Here is an 18,069-nt window from a genome sequence, read left to right on the forward strand (position 1 = left end):
TCTGTGCCAGCCTCTGGAACCTCATCACACATGAGGTGAGGTTACCCTCAAAATGGGTTTTTTTTTTCATCAGACCTGAGCACCCACTGGCAGCAGAGAGTCCATGCATTGGTTGCACCAGGTACAGGTAATATTTGTCTTGTGACCGGAATGGAGCCTGCCCATTATGGTTGTACATTGTGACAGTCGTAAAGCGAGTTATGATGGATGCGATTGGACCTGGGTTTTTTGCAGTGGTCATTAAGTGAAATCCATGGTTGTTAAGCGAAACCATTGTTTGCTCAGGAGCATTTTTGCCAAAACCCAGAAGTAAATACCAGTTTTTAGCAAAAACATTGTAAATTGCTGTTGCTGAAGGCGAGGTGCTGTAAACAGCTATAATGCTGGTTGGTTGCCAAATAACCAAAATGTGGTCACGTGAGGGGGGGCTGTTGTAACTTTGGAACCAAGTCATAAGCACTTTGGGGGAGGGAGGGGTTGCCGTAACTTTAAATGGTCACCAGGCTTAATCTTAATTAATCTTCTTGCAATTTTGTTTTCCTTAAGCACATTATTTAATAGTTTTAACCAGTTTTTATATTGTTTTGAAAATTGGTTTTATTTTACACCACCCAAAGTTGCCTTGTGAAAGGTGGTCAAATAAATTGATAAACAAATAAATAAAAGCGTCCTTTCAAAGAATTTCAACTGTGAATTATAGAACATGGAGTTCAAGGCAAATGGTAGCTTTTCAAGTTGATATCTTAAAATCTTACTAAATCTTTAGCTCCAGTGTGAATCCTAATGTTTAAATTATAAAGACTGATAATACTCAGGAGATTATAGCACAATCAGGAAAAAAAGTTATTCACAGAAAAACCTAATAGATAAGCCATTTCCCCAGTAGTGGTTTTAGCATCTTCTAGTCTAGGAGCATTCTACCATTGTTGAAACCAAAACATCAAAGTGAAGTTAACTTTAATTTTTCTTCACCAATAGCTGAATGTGACGTTAAGAAGAAATCATGTATGAGGAAATGGCCATAGCCTGCATTAAGAGATGTTGATATATAGCCCAATTTTCTCTGAAGGGATAATCAGGACAGAGCCATTCTAAACTTTAAACATTGGCTCAATGCAAAAAATATATAATTATAACACCACAACATCCCATATAGAAATGTAGCATGTCAACAAGAATGCTAGGCTGGAGTTCGTTTAGATAACTTTGCTTTTTATGTTTAAGGCATTTCTTTTCCGTGGGACAACATTCAAGCAAGGTGATGGGGCTTAAATAACAAGGGATAATAGATTCTGAATCAATCACTCATCCAGTCCAATTTAGTTCCCTGCCAAGCATGGACTTCTCTAAGCTTGTTAGAAGAAGCTTAACTTGCAGGAGTTCCACACATTTTCTGGATAGTTCAGTCTTTGGAAATTTGCATGGGAACTTACATTGCATTGCTTTTAGTGTCAAGTTAAAACTGATTTGACTCAGAAGTATTATGCTGGACCGAGACTGATCTGCTGTACCCTAGTAATTTGGGAGAAAGGTAGGTTAAGAATATTGTGTATAATGAATGGACAACTGAATAAAGAAGGAGCAATGACTTTGTTACTATGACAATCTCAGTTCAGAGTTAGATCATTTGACAGCTTGGATAGTTGCAATCCTTTCACTCAGAAGAACTCTAAAAGAAGAATAGTCCACAATCCAGAAATAGATCCTAAAACTCTTTTTATACTTTTAGAACATTCAGGAATTAGGATGCTGAAATATCATGGCAAGCCACTAAACAACCAAAGAATTTTTTTTCTCTGATACAGTATATGGAACATTAAAAAGGTACAAGAACAGTTTTAAAAATGTAGAGAATATGCACGCATATATTCAACACCACACATACAGAGATACACACCCAACTGGCAAATGCCTTAAAAATTCTGATTCAATCAATTTGGGTAAATTAACTGATCATTCTCTGCAGTGCTCTGAAAGTAACTGCATCCCAAACACTACATCCATCAGCCACCTACAGATTGTTGATCCTGGTTGCTTTTCGGATAAATGGGATGTGTTTTAATTGGCAGAAAGCCAATAGTGGGAGGGAAGACAACAGGTACAATACCATTCTATCTAGTACCCATCCAACGGAATTAGATATTTAGGAAATAATTCAGACTCACAGTAAAAAAAGAAAAATCTATATATACAGATGAGAGGAACATTAAGCATTACATAGCTGAGGTAATAATAGGAAACATTGGCTATCGCAACACTTCGTCAATATATCCACTCACGTAATTTTGTAATCATTCTTTGAACAAGAATATTCTACATTGCCTTTCATGTGAATTGCACAGGAAAGCTGCCAGAATACCACAGAGACCCTCAAAGCCTAAAGTACAAGAGTTATTATCTTCCTTTGAAATTTAGCAGCCATAAAATTTAACACAAACTAGAAAAGCTATTCACACTGTCAGTTGCTTGGGCCAATGATAATAAAATAGACGCTGCATCACTTTTGTTCCAAAGAAATGAGGAACCTCTGGTTCTCCAGATATTGATGATTTGCCATCCCTAGCATCTTGGTTATAAACCATGGTTTACACATTGCTTCAAGTATGTATCTGTGTGTGGGGGGGGGAGTGGGTTCCTGTCTCTAACTCCCTGTCATTTAACATATTACACACAAAGAACAAAACCAAAATGAACTTCAGTGTTGAATTGTACCAGCCACGATATTCTGTCTCTTTTTCTCTCTCTCTCTCTGCTCCTTTCTCACTTTCTTCCTGGTTCCCCAAACGTTTTTATATTTTTGCAAACTTTGGCTTCTTCCAAATCTGCAGTCACTTCCTACATGAGCACTGATGGTATTATTTAGTAATGAGTTTCCTATTAAAATATATTCGTATATGTTGTATATCAGAAGGCTGCCCTGAGATTTGTTTCATGTATCCATTACAAATACATTGTGGTTTCCACAAGTTAACTCATAATTTTAAAAACCAGATTGTAAGATATGCAAAATAACCTCAGGCAAAACCGCCAGGTTTAATGTAAAAAATTGTTTCTGAAGGCAGTTAAGATCAACAGAAAGGAAAAGCCTCCCTAAAGTTCGTTGGCTCTCAGTCTTGTGTGGTATCTGTATATCCAAAATATCTGAAAGGGAGGAGGGCTCCCTGTAGGCCCATCTGCTATGGGAATATTGTCATCTGAGATCAAGGGGATTCTCTGCTGGTACCCCCTTCCTTGGAATAGCATACCCGCTGAAATTTGACAGCAACTGATTTTCTAGGGGTTTAGAAAGGTCTTTAGAAAACCATGTGATGGATCCCATTCCACACGGTTCTTTCCTTTTTTTCTATTGCAGATTTGTATTGTTGCTTGGCAAACCACGTTATGTGTTGTTATTTTTATCATATTTATTCCTTTTAATCTTTTCTACTGGAACTGGCCACATAAGCCACGTACATTGGTTCATGATTGAAGCAGCCTATAAGCCAGAATAACAAATATATTAATGAAGACTTGTTTGCCTTTCAAGGTGAAAATAATTTTTTGGATAGACTTGGTCACAATGGAGTTGTGCAGCCAATGAAGTATTCCCTCTTATTAAGATATGATACAGTCTATAGAGAAAGGAATAGTATAAAAGAATAAAAAGGGACTAGTCTCACAGAGATCCCTGTGGACTGTATAATACTCAGATTCTTGTTCTATTTACCAAGACATTCTAAATCATCAATTCCATTTTGTTTTTTAGAAGGTTAAGCACATTAAATCCAAATTAAATTACTTCCACCATTGCAAATGTAGATATCCTATTAGCACTGTATGCATGCACAAAATGTAACCTAGCACAGATCTACCATAGTTTTGATAGATACAGGAGATGATAGATAGATAGATAGATAGATAGATAGATAGATAGATAGATGATAGATAGATAGATAGATAGATAGATAGATAGATAGATAGATAGATAGATATCTTCATCCTTACAGATGCTTAGCAATGGTAAATATTCAAAAAATATTTAAACCACTTATTAAATTAGAGTGTAAAACAAAGAGCAGTATAACATAATGAATTTATAATGGGCAAAAAGGAAGACTCTAATGAGAGAAATGCAACCAAATTCACCCAGCTCCCTTATTTATGTGGAAGTGTATCATAAGCATGCAGAGAAGAGCATGACTGTGCCATTCAAAGAGGCAAAACCCTTTTTGCAAAACTTTTACCTAATGTTTTTTGGTAAGGTAGAGACAGTGTAGGCTACATTATCAACCTTAATTATATCCGTGCTGCACATAGCATTCCCAGTTCACAGTAAGGACATTACCAATCAGTTTGGGCATATTTAAACCCTCAGTCACAGGTAAGGACCCATTTTACCCCAAGTTCGTTCATAATGTTCTGGTACAAATGATAGTCTCATTTAGAAACTATCTTGCAAACCAACGTATTCTGTATTCTACATCCCCTCAACAACGAGTGCTAGGAGTATACTCAGGATGTGTTACACTCAGGATGTACTACTTAATGTATTATGTTGTTGTTGTTTTAGGAGAGAGGTATTTACAGAATTTTCTGCCTAGCAACCAAGATAACTTGACAGCCTGAGACTTAATGTATCTTGACTAGGGATTAAGGGATGATGGCACTATTCTGCCGGTTGGTATCAGGCAGAAAAATGTCTCGAGGAGGTCTTAGCTATTTAAAGGTTAAGGAACTGAGGTTTTTTTTTTTTTTAAAGAATCCAGAAATCTGGAAAGTTTTTTTTCTTTTTTTAAGAAAAACCATGGGAATTCAGATCGGGCTAATTTTTTTGGTAAATCAAAAAGAAATACTTTTTTTTTAGAAGAGTTGAAGGGTGTCCTCAGTTCTGAAATAGATACACTCTGGTTATGGAGAGCAAATTAGAGGGCTAGAGAGGATAGGATGAAGCATCTTTGTTAAATAGATACTTTTAAGTTGATACTACCCACCATGGCCATTATTCTGTCTATAGGCAAGTCATCTGCTTCCACATTGATCTGCCATTTAACATGCTCTCAAAGTTCCACTGGCCTAAAATGTTTGTTTTTCTTGGATGACTTGTAATATGATGGTTTCAAGATAGATAAAGTGTCGTCATACACATGGTCACTGTAGAATCACTAAGAAGGTAGAAGAATTGGTTTAGACTTGGTTGACTTTAGAGGATATGGAAAGATGCCAAGATGCAGGCATAAGCAAGAAGGTATGAAAATGTTAGACAAAACTTCAAAACAAAAGGCATTTCAACAGAGGTCTAGTCTTTTGAAGCTAGTGGGCATGATTAAATTTTGAGAAAATACCTTGATGCTTACACATAAGGGTCTTTATCACAAAAAATGCTTTGATGGGATTTATCTTGTTATAGAATATCTGTTAAACATAGGGCAATGTGATAAAGATGAAAAGGCAGCATCTCCAAGAATCTGAATTCTAAACACAGCTGGGGTCAGAATCCAAAATACAAATATATTTTTTCAAATTCATATTTCTCTCACTGATGAATGATCCCCCTTTTTATTTTTTAGCCCTATAACATCATGTACAAAATCCAGTCCCCCCCTCTCACACACACACATACACACACACCTGGGGGAAATGCCCTCTTGATTATTCTCTCCCTTTTTTCCACCATCCTGCCTTCATATACATTTCCCAATATCATCTTTCCATCTTATTAGATCATCCCATCCCTCTCTTCTTACTGCCTCACAGGCAACAGCTCTGGGTCTATTCCTTCCTATTTTCTAGTTTGTGGGAAACTGGAAATATTCAAAGCAAACTACTGACCTCCACTTGTCCACTGTTGTCAATTCCAATTATCCCTGGATTTATGAGGGTACAAAGGCCTTCAGTAGAATGAAAGATGGTAGTATTGAAACATACATTTTGCTCTGAAAAACATACATTTTGCTTCATCTCAAAATAATAATAATTTGAAAAGCTAATATTTAAAAACCACATGTATCAGTCGGGATATTGTAGTAAAGGGTGACATGCCAATATGCACAATGAATTATATTATTTTTATTTACCTTATAATTTCAATTAACTCTCTGTAAGAGCAATGCATATGCAATTATTGCAACTCTTAGAGGTTAGATTTTCAAAAAATATTTGCTAGGTCTTTAAACTGATTGTATGTCAATTAATGATAGTAGTCTTTTGAGTATGTATTTAGAATTTCTTGCTGATAAAGATCCTGACAACCCCTCAGTAGTTGTTGGTCTACGATATAATTAATATCTAGTGTTGGGAAAGAAAAAGGTTAGTTTGCGCTTGGTGTGATGAGTGTTTGGTCATCATTTGAATAGGCCAGGGATAATACCAATATATTTGACAAGTTAGGTCCATCTATGTTTCTGATAAAGGAGAATATTTGTAGGTCAGGCTTGAAATAAGTGGTCCTTGGTGAGCTTGGTTGTTTTCTTGCAGATGTTTCATTACCCAAACTAGATAACATCTTTGGCTAATGAAACGTTTGCAAGAAAACAACCAAGCTCAGAGAGCACTAAAGACCTCTCATTTACATTTGTAGATCTATGTAAAAAGATTTTGAAGTTCATTTCTTGGGGTAGTTGCCAGGGCTTTGTCTTTGGTGAAAAAACACCACTTCTGTTACAGTAAAGTTGGACTAAGATACAAAAATGGGACATTCAGAAATTGGAAGGAAATTCCATTCTGAATCAGCTTAGTGGAGTTCTTTTTGACTCTCTAATCCCTCCATCATGCTCATCTCTCACCTGAAGTGTCCGGCAAAGATACCATTGGTGATGGCGGACACGTGCAAGCTATTAATGTGCAACCAACAGAGCAAGGGAGGCGGGGAAGAAGAAGAAAAGAAGGAGGGGAGAGGACCAAATTGTAGCATTGTAGCCCAATTAAGGGATAAAATGTTTAAGGGCTTTGGGGGATCTTGTTCTCCAAGATGAAAGCTTAATCTTCGGGGGGGGGTAGATATATAAACAGGTAGGATTTTGAACCTTAGCATAGACTATTGGATGGGCAAGGCTGATCAAGGGCTGAGAGAAAGAGCAACGAGAAAGAAAGAATTGAGAAAGAAAGAGAACGTGGGAAAGAGGGGCAAGAACTGCAAACAAGGGGGAAGATAGTAACCAAGGCCATGGCACAGGCCTCAAATGTGGCAGTATTTGCTGCTCGGCGGCACCACGATGATGAAGATACCACTGAGGGCTCTTTATTTGCTTACACCAACAGCAACAATACCCGTGGTGAGTTTGGCAAGGGCCTCAGAACTGGGGTAGGTCTGCAGGCTAAGTTTGGTTCACAAGATAAACTTATACAAGAGGAGAGGAACCAGGTTGGTTTTCTCCAGCAAACTTCAACCTTGGCAATTAATTGCCTTTGGAAGAGGGGTCCCAGAAATGGAATTTGCTAGTTGCCGCTGGAATGGTTCTGGAAAAGGAAGGGCTCCAGTAGAAGGATGGGAGTGACGATGATGGTCTTAGTATACTATAAGTCATGAGGAAGTATATACTTTCCTATGGATGAACTCTTGAATTATTTACAATAGGGACTTTGTCTTATTTTAGCAGAATGCATCCTTGATTGATTTGCCAGCACCCTATTATGCTTGCTGAGATCCTTCTAAAATGTAACTTTGTCCATCTTCTGGCAGACCCGTTTGAAGGTCCAAATTATCATATTGCACCACGATGGGTCTACAACATAACTTCACTCTGGATGGTCTTTGTTGTCGTTGCCTCAGTCTTTACCAATGGTTTGGTATTGGTGGCCACAGCCAAATTCAAGAAATTACGGCATCCGCTCAACTGGATTTTGGTGAACTTGGCTATAGCTGATTTGGGTGAAACGGTTATTGCTAGCACCATCAGTGTCATCAACCAGTTCTTTGGCTATTTCATCCTTGGTCATCCTTTGTGTGTTTTGGAGGGTTATACTGTCTCTGCTTGTGGTAAGAAGTACTTATTCATTATGTTTTGTGATTAATCCCTTTTTACCCCAATCCCTTCCCTCCAGGTCATACTTTTATCCTCTTCCCCCTAATATAAGCACATCCTATAATCCTGTTGTCCTCAGAGATCACCCATCATGCTGCTCCTTTTCCTTCCATGTCCCTGAGTTGCTTCCCTATTAATCCCATGCATCCCAGGACCATCTGGCAGAACATTTAGTAAAGGTTTCAGTATAATCATTTCAGCTTTCTAACCATTGATGCTGTTTTATATAAATAAACTGAATTTCTATAATGTAATGATGAATTACATATAATTCACACACAGAGACACATCTAACAGAGCTATGTCCTTATTATTATCCTCTTCTGCTGTTCCTTCCCAGGCATTACAGCTCTCTGGTCTTTGGCCATTATTTCCTGGGAGCGCTGGGTTGTTGTTTGTAAGCCTTTTGGAAATGTCAAGTTTGATGCTAAAATGGCTCTTGGTGGTATTTTCTTCTCCTGGATATGGTCTTGCACCTGGACAGCACCACCAATCTTTGGCTGGAGTAGGTAAGTATAAGGAAGGGATGGTACAGAGCAACATCACTGGAAACAAAGGAGCAGGGTGATGTCCTTCAGATGCGTTAAGACTAAACTCTCAACATTTTCAACAGCTTTCCAATATAACTAAAACAATTATGTATATGTTTACATAAAGAGTGACTAGCTTTCATCAAGAACGTTGATAGGGAAGAGTCAGTGATTTGGCTTTCTTTCTTTCAATGAGAAATGAGTTATGTGGATCATTGATTTTTTTTAATCTACAAGTCATTAAATCTTTCATTTGGCATTTATTTTTATGAGATGGTGAAGAATGAGCAGGATGCGTGTACAAGGGTATTTAGGTTGAAGCATAAAGCAATTCTGAGTGAAACTGCTTTGTCATATGTATGTCAAATCTATCTTGGTCAGAATGTTGTGTGGCATCAGAAATTCTTAATTTATTTTATATGAACAAATGTAAAACATACTAAGAGGGACTCAAAAGATTAATCAAATCTCAAATGTGAAAATGACTTTCTCCTCCTCCCAACCAGATACTGGCCCCATGGTCTGAAAACATCATGTGGTCCAGATGTATTCAGTGGCAATGAAGATCCAGGTGTCCAGTCTTACATGATTGTCCTGATGATTACCTGTTGTGCAATTCCTCTGAGTGTCATCATTATCTGTTACTTGCAAGTGTGGTTGGCTATCCGTGCGGTAAATACACACATTGCATTATATCACAGATGTCATGTATTCCTCCTTCATGTCTCTTGTGATTGGATCTCTCTTCCTTATAAAGCACACTTTCTCCCAAATTAAAATATCACTGCTATAAAGTCTCTAATAGAGAACTATATAGAGAATTAACCTTTTGTTAATGGAGCCCTAATTCTGTCACTGTACTTGAAAATTCCTAATCACATTGCAACACAAATAAGATCCCCTCATTATCAATATATACCTAGCTAGTTCCCTAACATAATCTCCACTTCTGTAAAAGTCCTCTGACTAATCTCAGTTTCCTAATAAGGCCTTTGCCAGGAATGATTCCCAATTTTCCTTAGTTCATCTTCTCCATATACTCCTGCTTACATCACTCTACTTACAAAAGGATATCTACATACAAATTTAATCTGGATCCAATTTCTATGGTAAACTCCTTTCTCTCTCTTGTTCCAAATCACAGCCGAGGGATCTGAGATGTACCTTATTAACCTTACTTCTTTCTTTTCTCATATAGGTTGCAGCCCAGCAGAAAGAGTCAGAATCAACACAGAAGGCTGAGAAGGAAGTGTCAAGAATGGTAGTGGTCATGATCATTGCCTATATTGTCTGCTGGGGACCATATACAGTTTTTGCCTGTTTTGCTGCTGCCAATCCAGGCTATGCCTTTCACCCCCTGACGGCTTCCATCCCTGCCTTCTTTGCAAAAAGCGCCACCATTTACAACCCAATTATCTATGTCTTCATGAACAGACAGGTAACTTGCTCTGGCCCCAATGGAATAGCTAGAAATTATTTGAATTGAGAGAGATGGGTGGATTAAAAGTAATGAACAGAAAAGAACTGGGGTGTGTGGATTATATCGTTTGGGGATTATATTATGTTATGTTATGTGGTGGAAAAGGATAGAACTTGTAAATGCTTATTGACATTTGTCTATCTCCTGGCAGTTCCGTAATTGCATAATGCAACTCTTTGGCAAGAAAGTGGACGATGGTTCTGAACTTTCTACTTCCCGCACTGAAGTCTCATCTGCCTCTAACTCTTCTGTATCACCGGCATAAGAGCTCTTTCTTGATAGATATCAAGACAGTTCTGCCTCCCAGGAGAGCCCTAGTGAGAATTTCTCCTCTTTTCCGCAGCATATGGATTCCCTATGCATATCTAACATATTGAGCTGCTATTGCACAAACCCGTTTCTTGGACTTAAGACTGTGACCCAGGTTGGGTGCTTCTATTTCTCCTAGGGAGAGGGAGGTGTTTCTGCTTTCCTTTCAGAATTGTTTAGCGGGTGGCAATGAAAAGTTCATATCTCTATATTCAAATATTCCAACAGTCTGAGATTTTCCTGGGACTTCAGGGTTTTTTTCATCCCCTATCATTGTATCTTTAATTAATATTTTACTTATCCTTCGGACTGCAAGAGGCAGAACAAAGGGAGCTCCTTTGGAAAGTTTATGACTTTTGTGAAGCAAGTCTATCCCATATTTTTTTATAAAGAATCCACTCATCTTCAAGATGCCACTTCCTATGAATGGGTAGATAGTTTGATATATCCACAAAAGGTGATAATCTAGACATCAGTCACAGCAGTTCTATTTTGATTATCTTTTGCTCTGCCCCTCTTATGAAGTGTTTGGGTGGGTGCAGAGAGTCCATTGAAAGGAGGCTGGAGAATGAAGTTGTTCCCTGCAATTTCTGTGCCTCAGCAGGTTTGGAGATACTGATTTCTAGCTATGCCTAAGAGGAAACATAATTCTGGCAAAAATCATAAATAAGAACTTGCCGTAGCACTTTGGCCATCCCAGAGCTCTGTCCATTTCGGCATGGCTCAACAGGACCCACTCTGTATATAGTATTTGATATTAAAATCACCCATGTTCCATGGGATATTTAGCTAGAAATGCAATGGGTAAAATTATTTTTAAAAACCTTACAGCAGTGAGACAGACTAAATTAATGTACAAAAATGTTTACCTTCTGTATAAAAGCTGAGTTTGTATCTTACAAATGATGTTGCAAAACATTACATTTTGTCCACAATGTGTATTGCTTGAAATGTATCCAGGCATGTGGGAATTTGCCTTAGCTGCCAGTATAATGACTGTGGATTAGTGGAAAAAGAGAAATATCAAAGTGTAATTTTAATTTTTGACAATGGATATCTGTAGAAATCCACCAGGGTGAAACTGGTAGCTCAAACTGAAATTTATGGGTCATCCCTGACAGCAGAAAAGTGTGAGATAAACAAATCTGAGCAATGAGATAGAATATTTGGGAAGTTTTCTTGTGCAAACCTTAACTGATGAGAAGAGCACTGAAGGATATATTTTCTGTTATTAGAATGCAATAGGATTTCCTGTCTCAGGTACCAAAAAAATCGTGGACTGAATAGCTTAAACAAGGATTTAAACCTATCAAATTCCATTTATTTTCTTTCATCTGCAATCATGCTTTCATATACACAACATATGTGTATGCACACGTTCCTCTCTTCTTCTCCAAAAATTGAACCTCCACACCAAACATGAATCCTCAACCGTCCTGCATTGTTTTTCAGCTCATCTGGGATGTTAGAATTCAGAGGTGGATTGTCCTGTGGAGTTGTTTTTCATGCAGTTTTGTAATTTAGTTCTTCATAGCTATAGAAACAATTAAGGAGAAAAGGAAGAACGGAAAGACAGACTAGTTTTTTTTTTACTTTAATAAACAAATAAATAGTTATATTGTTGAGAAGCTGCAGCATAGGTACAGAAATAGTGATGCCAATGTTGTCTGACTGTCAGGATGAAGAAAGCCATGTTTTCCAGTCTGACTCAGTAATGTCAGAGAAGTAATTCCATGCAAGAGTTATGATGGTGATCACAAGGAGAGTGGACATGGCCCGCGTAGGAGTATGCAGAAGAGGAACTATAAAAGCTGAAATTGTTGAAAAAAACACCAGGATAATGGCAGCAATGGTCAATAGCAGGTTCATGAGCTGTCCATAAAGCTTATACATACTGGCCTGGGGCATTTCCATTGCCTCCTGCTGTTGGGCTTGCTGCTGCTGTTCCAGTTTGGCAAGCCGGGTCTGGTAGGAATCCAGCACTTCCTACCACAAAGACAAGGAAAAGACAGGAGATCAGGACAGGACCATCCAGTTTCCAGACACTGATTTAGTTAATCCCAGGTGGATTTCCACAGTGTTATTTTTCATCTGCCATTTACACGTTCACGTGCTCTAATTCTCTGATGGCTCTATTTATATCTGCAAAGAGGAAGGTCAGTTTTCTGGCTCCTAGGTAACCCAAATGGTGCTATCTGGACAAGAAAGACAGATGCCAACAAGTTCAGAAGGCTGCCAGGGTTTACAAATGCACGGAGACGAAATACTTTAGAGGAAAAATGTTGAAGGGACTCCAAAACAGCCCAATTAATACTATGCTTATTGGTCATAGAATGCTGACTTGTACAAAAAGGGGAAGGCATAATGCAATATTTTGTTGCAGATCCCACTTATGTGTGTTACTAATGCTAACATGCTGGTGTTGCAGTATATGCAAAAGCAGGTTCACGGTGATCTTATCAGCAGACAAAACAACTGTGCCAGTGCTTGTACCACTCTTAACATCATTGCAACCTTCGTTTCTTATTGCAAAAATACACTGGTCTCTCTCTAAAGACAGTTGTCATAGCCTATTGAGTAAGATGGGATTGTACTTTTTTTTCTTTGCTCCATTTTTATGCAATCTGTCAAACTAGCCATATGCAGCCTGTTCCAATGTCCTGTTCTTTGCTCCCAGAGCAATACTGTGCCCACCACCTGTGCATTTAGTTAAGCAGTCTCTTACCCAGACATCCCGAGACCTCTCATAAGATTGATACACCATCTTCTCCTCAGTGCAGGCCAGATCATGTTTGAGGTTGGTGATTTCGTTGAGATTTAGCTGTACTGCATCATTCACTTGTATTTCCAGGTTATAGTGCCTGAAGAAGAGTGGCATTAATTGAGGTTCTATAATCTGATCTTGTGTTCTAAGTCCTTTTTCTCCCCACCCCCACCCCCAACCTCCCAGCCAACTGGCTGATCTTGTTACAGTCACCACTTTAGGCATTGCTGTAAATGGATTATGATGAGCTGGCTCTGCTTCCTGATTTGACACTTCCAGTACAAGAAATGGGTGACTATGCTCATCCTGGATTGGAAAAGGGTGGAGACAGGATTACAGTATCCAGTGCCATCTGGGTTTGGGAATGTGAAAACAAAAGAAATCAAACATTCTGGGGTACATCAAAGCACTGAATCTAATACTGGTGGGGAAAAAATACTTTTGGGAACCCAGTGATGATTGGAACTAGAAAGGCACTATTGCTGCCAAAGATGTGACAACAAATAGATGAACAATTTGGTAGGCTGAATTATTATGCTAAATATGCTTCTGAACAGTTCACTACCAGATACTCTTTTATATAAATGAAATTATCTGAAGGTAAAAATAGACATAATAAATATGAACTCAAATGTCTTCATTTGCAATGATTGACTTCCTTTTGGTTACATAACAGAAATAACAGAGATATTTACTAGCAAATGGAATGGTAACTCAGCCATCAGTCTAGTCTCTTATTTCATTCTGTAGGTACATTATTTTATTGTTTTTTAGAGAAAAATATGAAGAATTATCTGTTCATTCACTGAAATCACTTTTTTAGAAAGGAATCTTTTAAATAGTCTAGTTTAGTTATAATCTAATCCAATCTGATTAGAGGATTATGGGATGGAAAATACCAGCAAAGAAACCAGCCCGGTGCTAGTATATTTCTGCTTTGCTCTGAAAGCACATCACTAAATGTGGAATAACGGTAGTGAAGATATCCCAAGTGGGATTAATTGTTGTTAAAATGTTCTCATTCTCTATATGCTTTTGCATACAATATGGACCTTTTTCCAATAAAAACATATTGTAACATTCCTCCTGGCTAAGGAGGTTGTGGCTATGCCCTTTTTCATATTAAAGAAAAGCAGCAAGTTTCTGAGTAATGTCAATAAAGCATGGAAAAATCAGAAGACATATGGCAAATTATGGTCTGTATTGTGATACTAGTTAGTAACACAAGGGAGGAAACTGCTTGCTTTTTTGTGTGAGTGTGGCGTATGAGGCAAAGAGCTTCATATACAGGAAAGACATAGTGGATTTGTCACTAAAGACAAAGCTGTGATGTTCTAAGATAATGAGTGTCAGGAGGAAACAGAACACCAGAGACAATCAAGCCTGCAATGGCAAGGAAATGGAATACTGGGAACCACTGTTCTCAAGAATGTGGATGCCCACCTTTTCTTTTCTTCCTGTAGGAGTTCCATAATTTGCTTTTTATCAGCTTTCCAAGCTTCGTCTAACATGTTCCTCTGATCGTCCAGGGCTTTGTGATATTCCTTTAGCTCCATGATCTGGCTCTTCAGTTCCCGAAGCTTCTTTTTTGCCTCCTCTTCAAGATACTGCTTTGAGGCTGCCTCTGTGATAGGTTCATTTTCTGCGCTCTCTGAGATGGAGCATTCTTCTATTAGAGGAGCTTCTGTAGGGCGGAACCTGAATATGTTATATGGCCCTGGATGGGCCACATTGACCTTGAGAGTTTGAGGCGGGGAAGTGGAACTGTTGTCTGCAGGTGGGAAATTCTTCTGCTCTAATTTCTTCAGTTGCGCTAAGCAATCCTGCAGACGCTGTTCGAGATGAGCAATATTAGCTGAGGAGCGTTGGTTGATACGTTCAAATGCTTGACGGATGGAGGGTGCCTTTTCCCGATCAGCTTTGCTTACCAGTTCCACATAAGTGGAGATGTTCTCATCACGATTGGCCTTCTCCACCCTCAGCAATTCAGACAAGTGCAATATGCGATGGCGTAGACCATCTTTCGGATTTCGGTAACTTGACTGGGAAGTTCCAGAAGCAACAGAAGACTTGCGGTTCCGATCAGAGTTCACCTGTTACAAAGGTGGAGCAGGAAGTCAGGAGTATCAGAGAAAAGTATACCAATTTAAGTTACCTCAGAATTATCATATTTTACATGGAGCTTAGTTAGGTAACTAACAATGTACTTATCTTGAGTGATCCCAGAATGTAAAGCTTTATACTGTATATTTTGTATCTACTCCCATATTCTTTGCTCTGCTTTCATCTAGAACAGTCAGTTTCTCTTTCTGTAAAGAAAGATGGAGTGCTCTTATTTGGAGATTGTGAGAGGAATATGGATGCTGAATAAGAGATAACTGTCCAATAACTCTCTTTCCAGGCAAACCTATGGCAACTTTATAACTCTGGGTATTGAGTGCTATTTCTTGCTGTCCCCTTAGTTCAAACTTATAAATTAAACAAGATTCCTAATAGAATTATAGTTTGAACCTTGTTCATTCTCTTCTACCTGATTGCCTCTCTTGCTTCACCAGTGGATTTAGGCATTGATTCCTCAATATATCTCAACTTGTACAAGCACACTCAGAGTTAATTAAAATCTCTCTTTGTTATTGGGGAAAACCACAGTGACAATGTCATAGAAATGTTCTGTAGCTGGCTGCCTCTTCAGTTTTCTGTGAACTTCCCATTTATCTCAACCTCCCTGTCTCTTAAAGCATCCCTTAACAAAAGAGAAAAGACATGGAGATATTGGCTACATACGGTATGCACTGCTGTTCTTGGGAGACAAGGAAGTGGTTGAAAACATTTTGAAATGCCTTCCTGGATTTGAGGAGAGATGACGAGGTGTGGGTGTAATGCTTAAGGGATGACATTCTACTTTGGTCCTATTTGACTGTGGCTGGTAAGGTGCAAAAATACTAGTGTTTCTTATCTTTTGCCCTATCTTCTGTTCTGTTCTGGAAAAGTACAGAAAATTCCCTTTCATTAGAACAATGCAATGACACCATATATCATTCTCCCTGAATCATGACAACTGCCATTACAATCAGGGGTCCTTACTGCTTGGAATCTCATTACATAGTGATAGACTGTGTTCAATCTTAGAAATATTTGTTTACCCATAGTTTACCAAAGTAATCCAACTTTTGAGTTCCTCTGATATGCTTTACATATGGATGAGTTTGTTCAACATCTTAGGCTACAATCTAATTGTGATTTAGAGTGTTATAGTTTGTGATCCAGAGTGTCTACAAGAGAGCCATGTGCTAGATAAAACGCATTTTGAATGTGAAGAAATGTGTTTTATTGGTCACTCACTAAATTGGGAGCTTGACTTGTTGACGCTTCTGACTGCTGGGAAGGTTCTTCTTTGGTTAAATTATAGTCTACCATGAACGCTGCATGGAAACAGACAAGTGCACAAAAGTAACATAAATTTGTGGTCTAATCTTTTTTATATTTGTTGTCCTATTTGATTGCTGTAAGTCGACCAAAGTTGCTTTTGGTGAGATAGACAGCTATACAAATTTGACTAGCAAAGAAATAAATAAATTGTAACTTCCTCTAGCCTGCCTAAAAATAGGGTTAAGAGGAAACTTTTATGACTTTCTTCATCTCTCTTTTTAAAGAGGGTTTTAAATTAACTAAAGAAAAAAAGAAAAAGAATACACAAAATTATAACAGAAGAACATCCATAGCTGATCGATATTAATCTAATATATATTAATTAATTAAACCACTGAATAGTTAGAGCCATTTGTTGTCTTTCAGATGCTGGGCCATAAGTCATTTGACTGTAAGTCTATACTTTTTGTCCAGTATAGACTTTTTGTCCAGGTGTCAACCTGAGAACACAGAACATAAATATCTAAAAATATTAAATCTCAGAGTTAAGTAAATACATGTGATTGCTTCTTACTGAAATGGAACCATATATTTTAAAAGCGCATTATTTTCACATCACTTCAAAAGCATAAAAAAGCTTGTATCCTTATGATTTATATTGACATTGATTGTTCTTGATTGCTTATTTATACCCTATGACTATCATTAAGTTTTGTACCTTATGATTCTTGACGAATGTATACGGAGAGTACACTTTTATGTACACAGAGAGCATATCTACCAAAGACAAATTCCTTGTGTGTCCAATCACACTCTGCCAATAAAGAATTCTATCTAAATGCAATGTGGTTATTTCTAAAATATTATTTCTTGTTCAAAAGGATGTAATCTAAAATCTATTATTTTTTAAAAAATATATTGTTAAGTAAAACATGGAGGCGAAAAGAAAAAGAAACATACTTAAAAGAATTTTGAAAAAAAAAAAGAAAACACAAACCAAATTAAGAAGAGTTTTAAAAATACTGTAAAATTACATTCTAGCAACTCCTCTCTCTTCTCTCTCCCCATCTGATTGCTACTTGAATATTTTTCTATTTTATTTTGGACATTATTACTCATTTATGTTTGAATTATTATTTTTTAAAACTTTATATTTTTCTTCAAAAACTATTCTTAGTGCCTTAGCTTGCCTTACTGTGTGGTATAGTATGTTGCATATAATGGAATCACTCTTGGTTGAATTTGATTAAACATCTCCTGTAAATGTACAATTTTTCATTGCTGTATACTCTTGAATGTATTGACAGCCAGATTTCTCTTTTCCAATGTTGTGGCAGACAACTGCAACATAAATCTTAATAAAATAACTTTCTTGAATAATGCCCAATAAAAATATTTGTAGTTTTAATTTTATTTTCAAAATTTTCTGAATGTTTTGTAATAAATTTATTACAGATTACATTGTACAAATAAATGTAGCACAAGATATACGACATAAAACATGTTTGTGTTTGTGTGTGCATACACAAAATAACAGACATAAAGTGTAAAGGAAAAAATTAAGAAAAAAATTAAAAGAGAAAGAAAAGTTTCCTCTTCATCTCAGCAAGAATAAAC

General features: G+C 37.5%; 2 protein-coding genes across 2 annotated transcripts; one reads left to right on the plus strand and one right to left on the minus strand.

The window, feature by feature from the left end:
- Positions 1 to 7,141: 7,141 nt before the first annotated feature.
- LOC309386120 (red-sensitive opsin) lies at positions 7,142 to 10,275 on the plus strand (the record flags this gene model as incomplete). The annotated part of the gene is made up of 6 exons (XM_081941161.1): positions 7,142 to 7,250; positions 7,658 to 7,954; positions 8,341 to 8,509; positions 9,037 to 9,202; positions 9,729 to 9,968; positions 10,162 to 10,275. The coding sequence occupies 6 exons, from the start codon at positions 7,142 to 7,144 to the stop codon at positions 10,273 to 10,275; spliced, it is 1,095 nt and encodes a 364-aa protein (XP_081797287.1).
- A 1,718-nt stretch (positions 10,276 to 11,993) lies between these two features.
- TEX28 (testis expressed 28) lies at positions 11,994 to 16,500 on the minus strand (the record flags this gene model as incomplete). Its single annotated transcript, XM_081958270.1, has 4 exons — positions 11,994 to 12,305; positions 13,045 to 13,180; positions 14,527 to 15,176; positions 16,426 to 16,500. 4 exons carry the CDS (start codon positions 16,498 to 16,500, stop codon positions 11,994 to 11,996), a joined length of 1,173 nt encoding a protein of 390 aa, XP_081814396.1.
- Between the last annotated feature and the right edge of the window lie 1,569 nt (positions 16,501 to 18,069).

The sequence above is a fragment of the Natrix helvetica genome, assembly GCF_964273705.1.
Source record: "Natrix helvetica genome assembly, chromosome: 1".
Lineage (NCBI taxonomy): Eukaryota > Metazoa > Chordata > Lepidosauria > Squamata > Natricidae > Natrix > Natrix helvetica.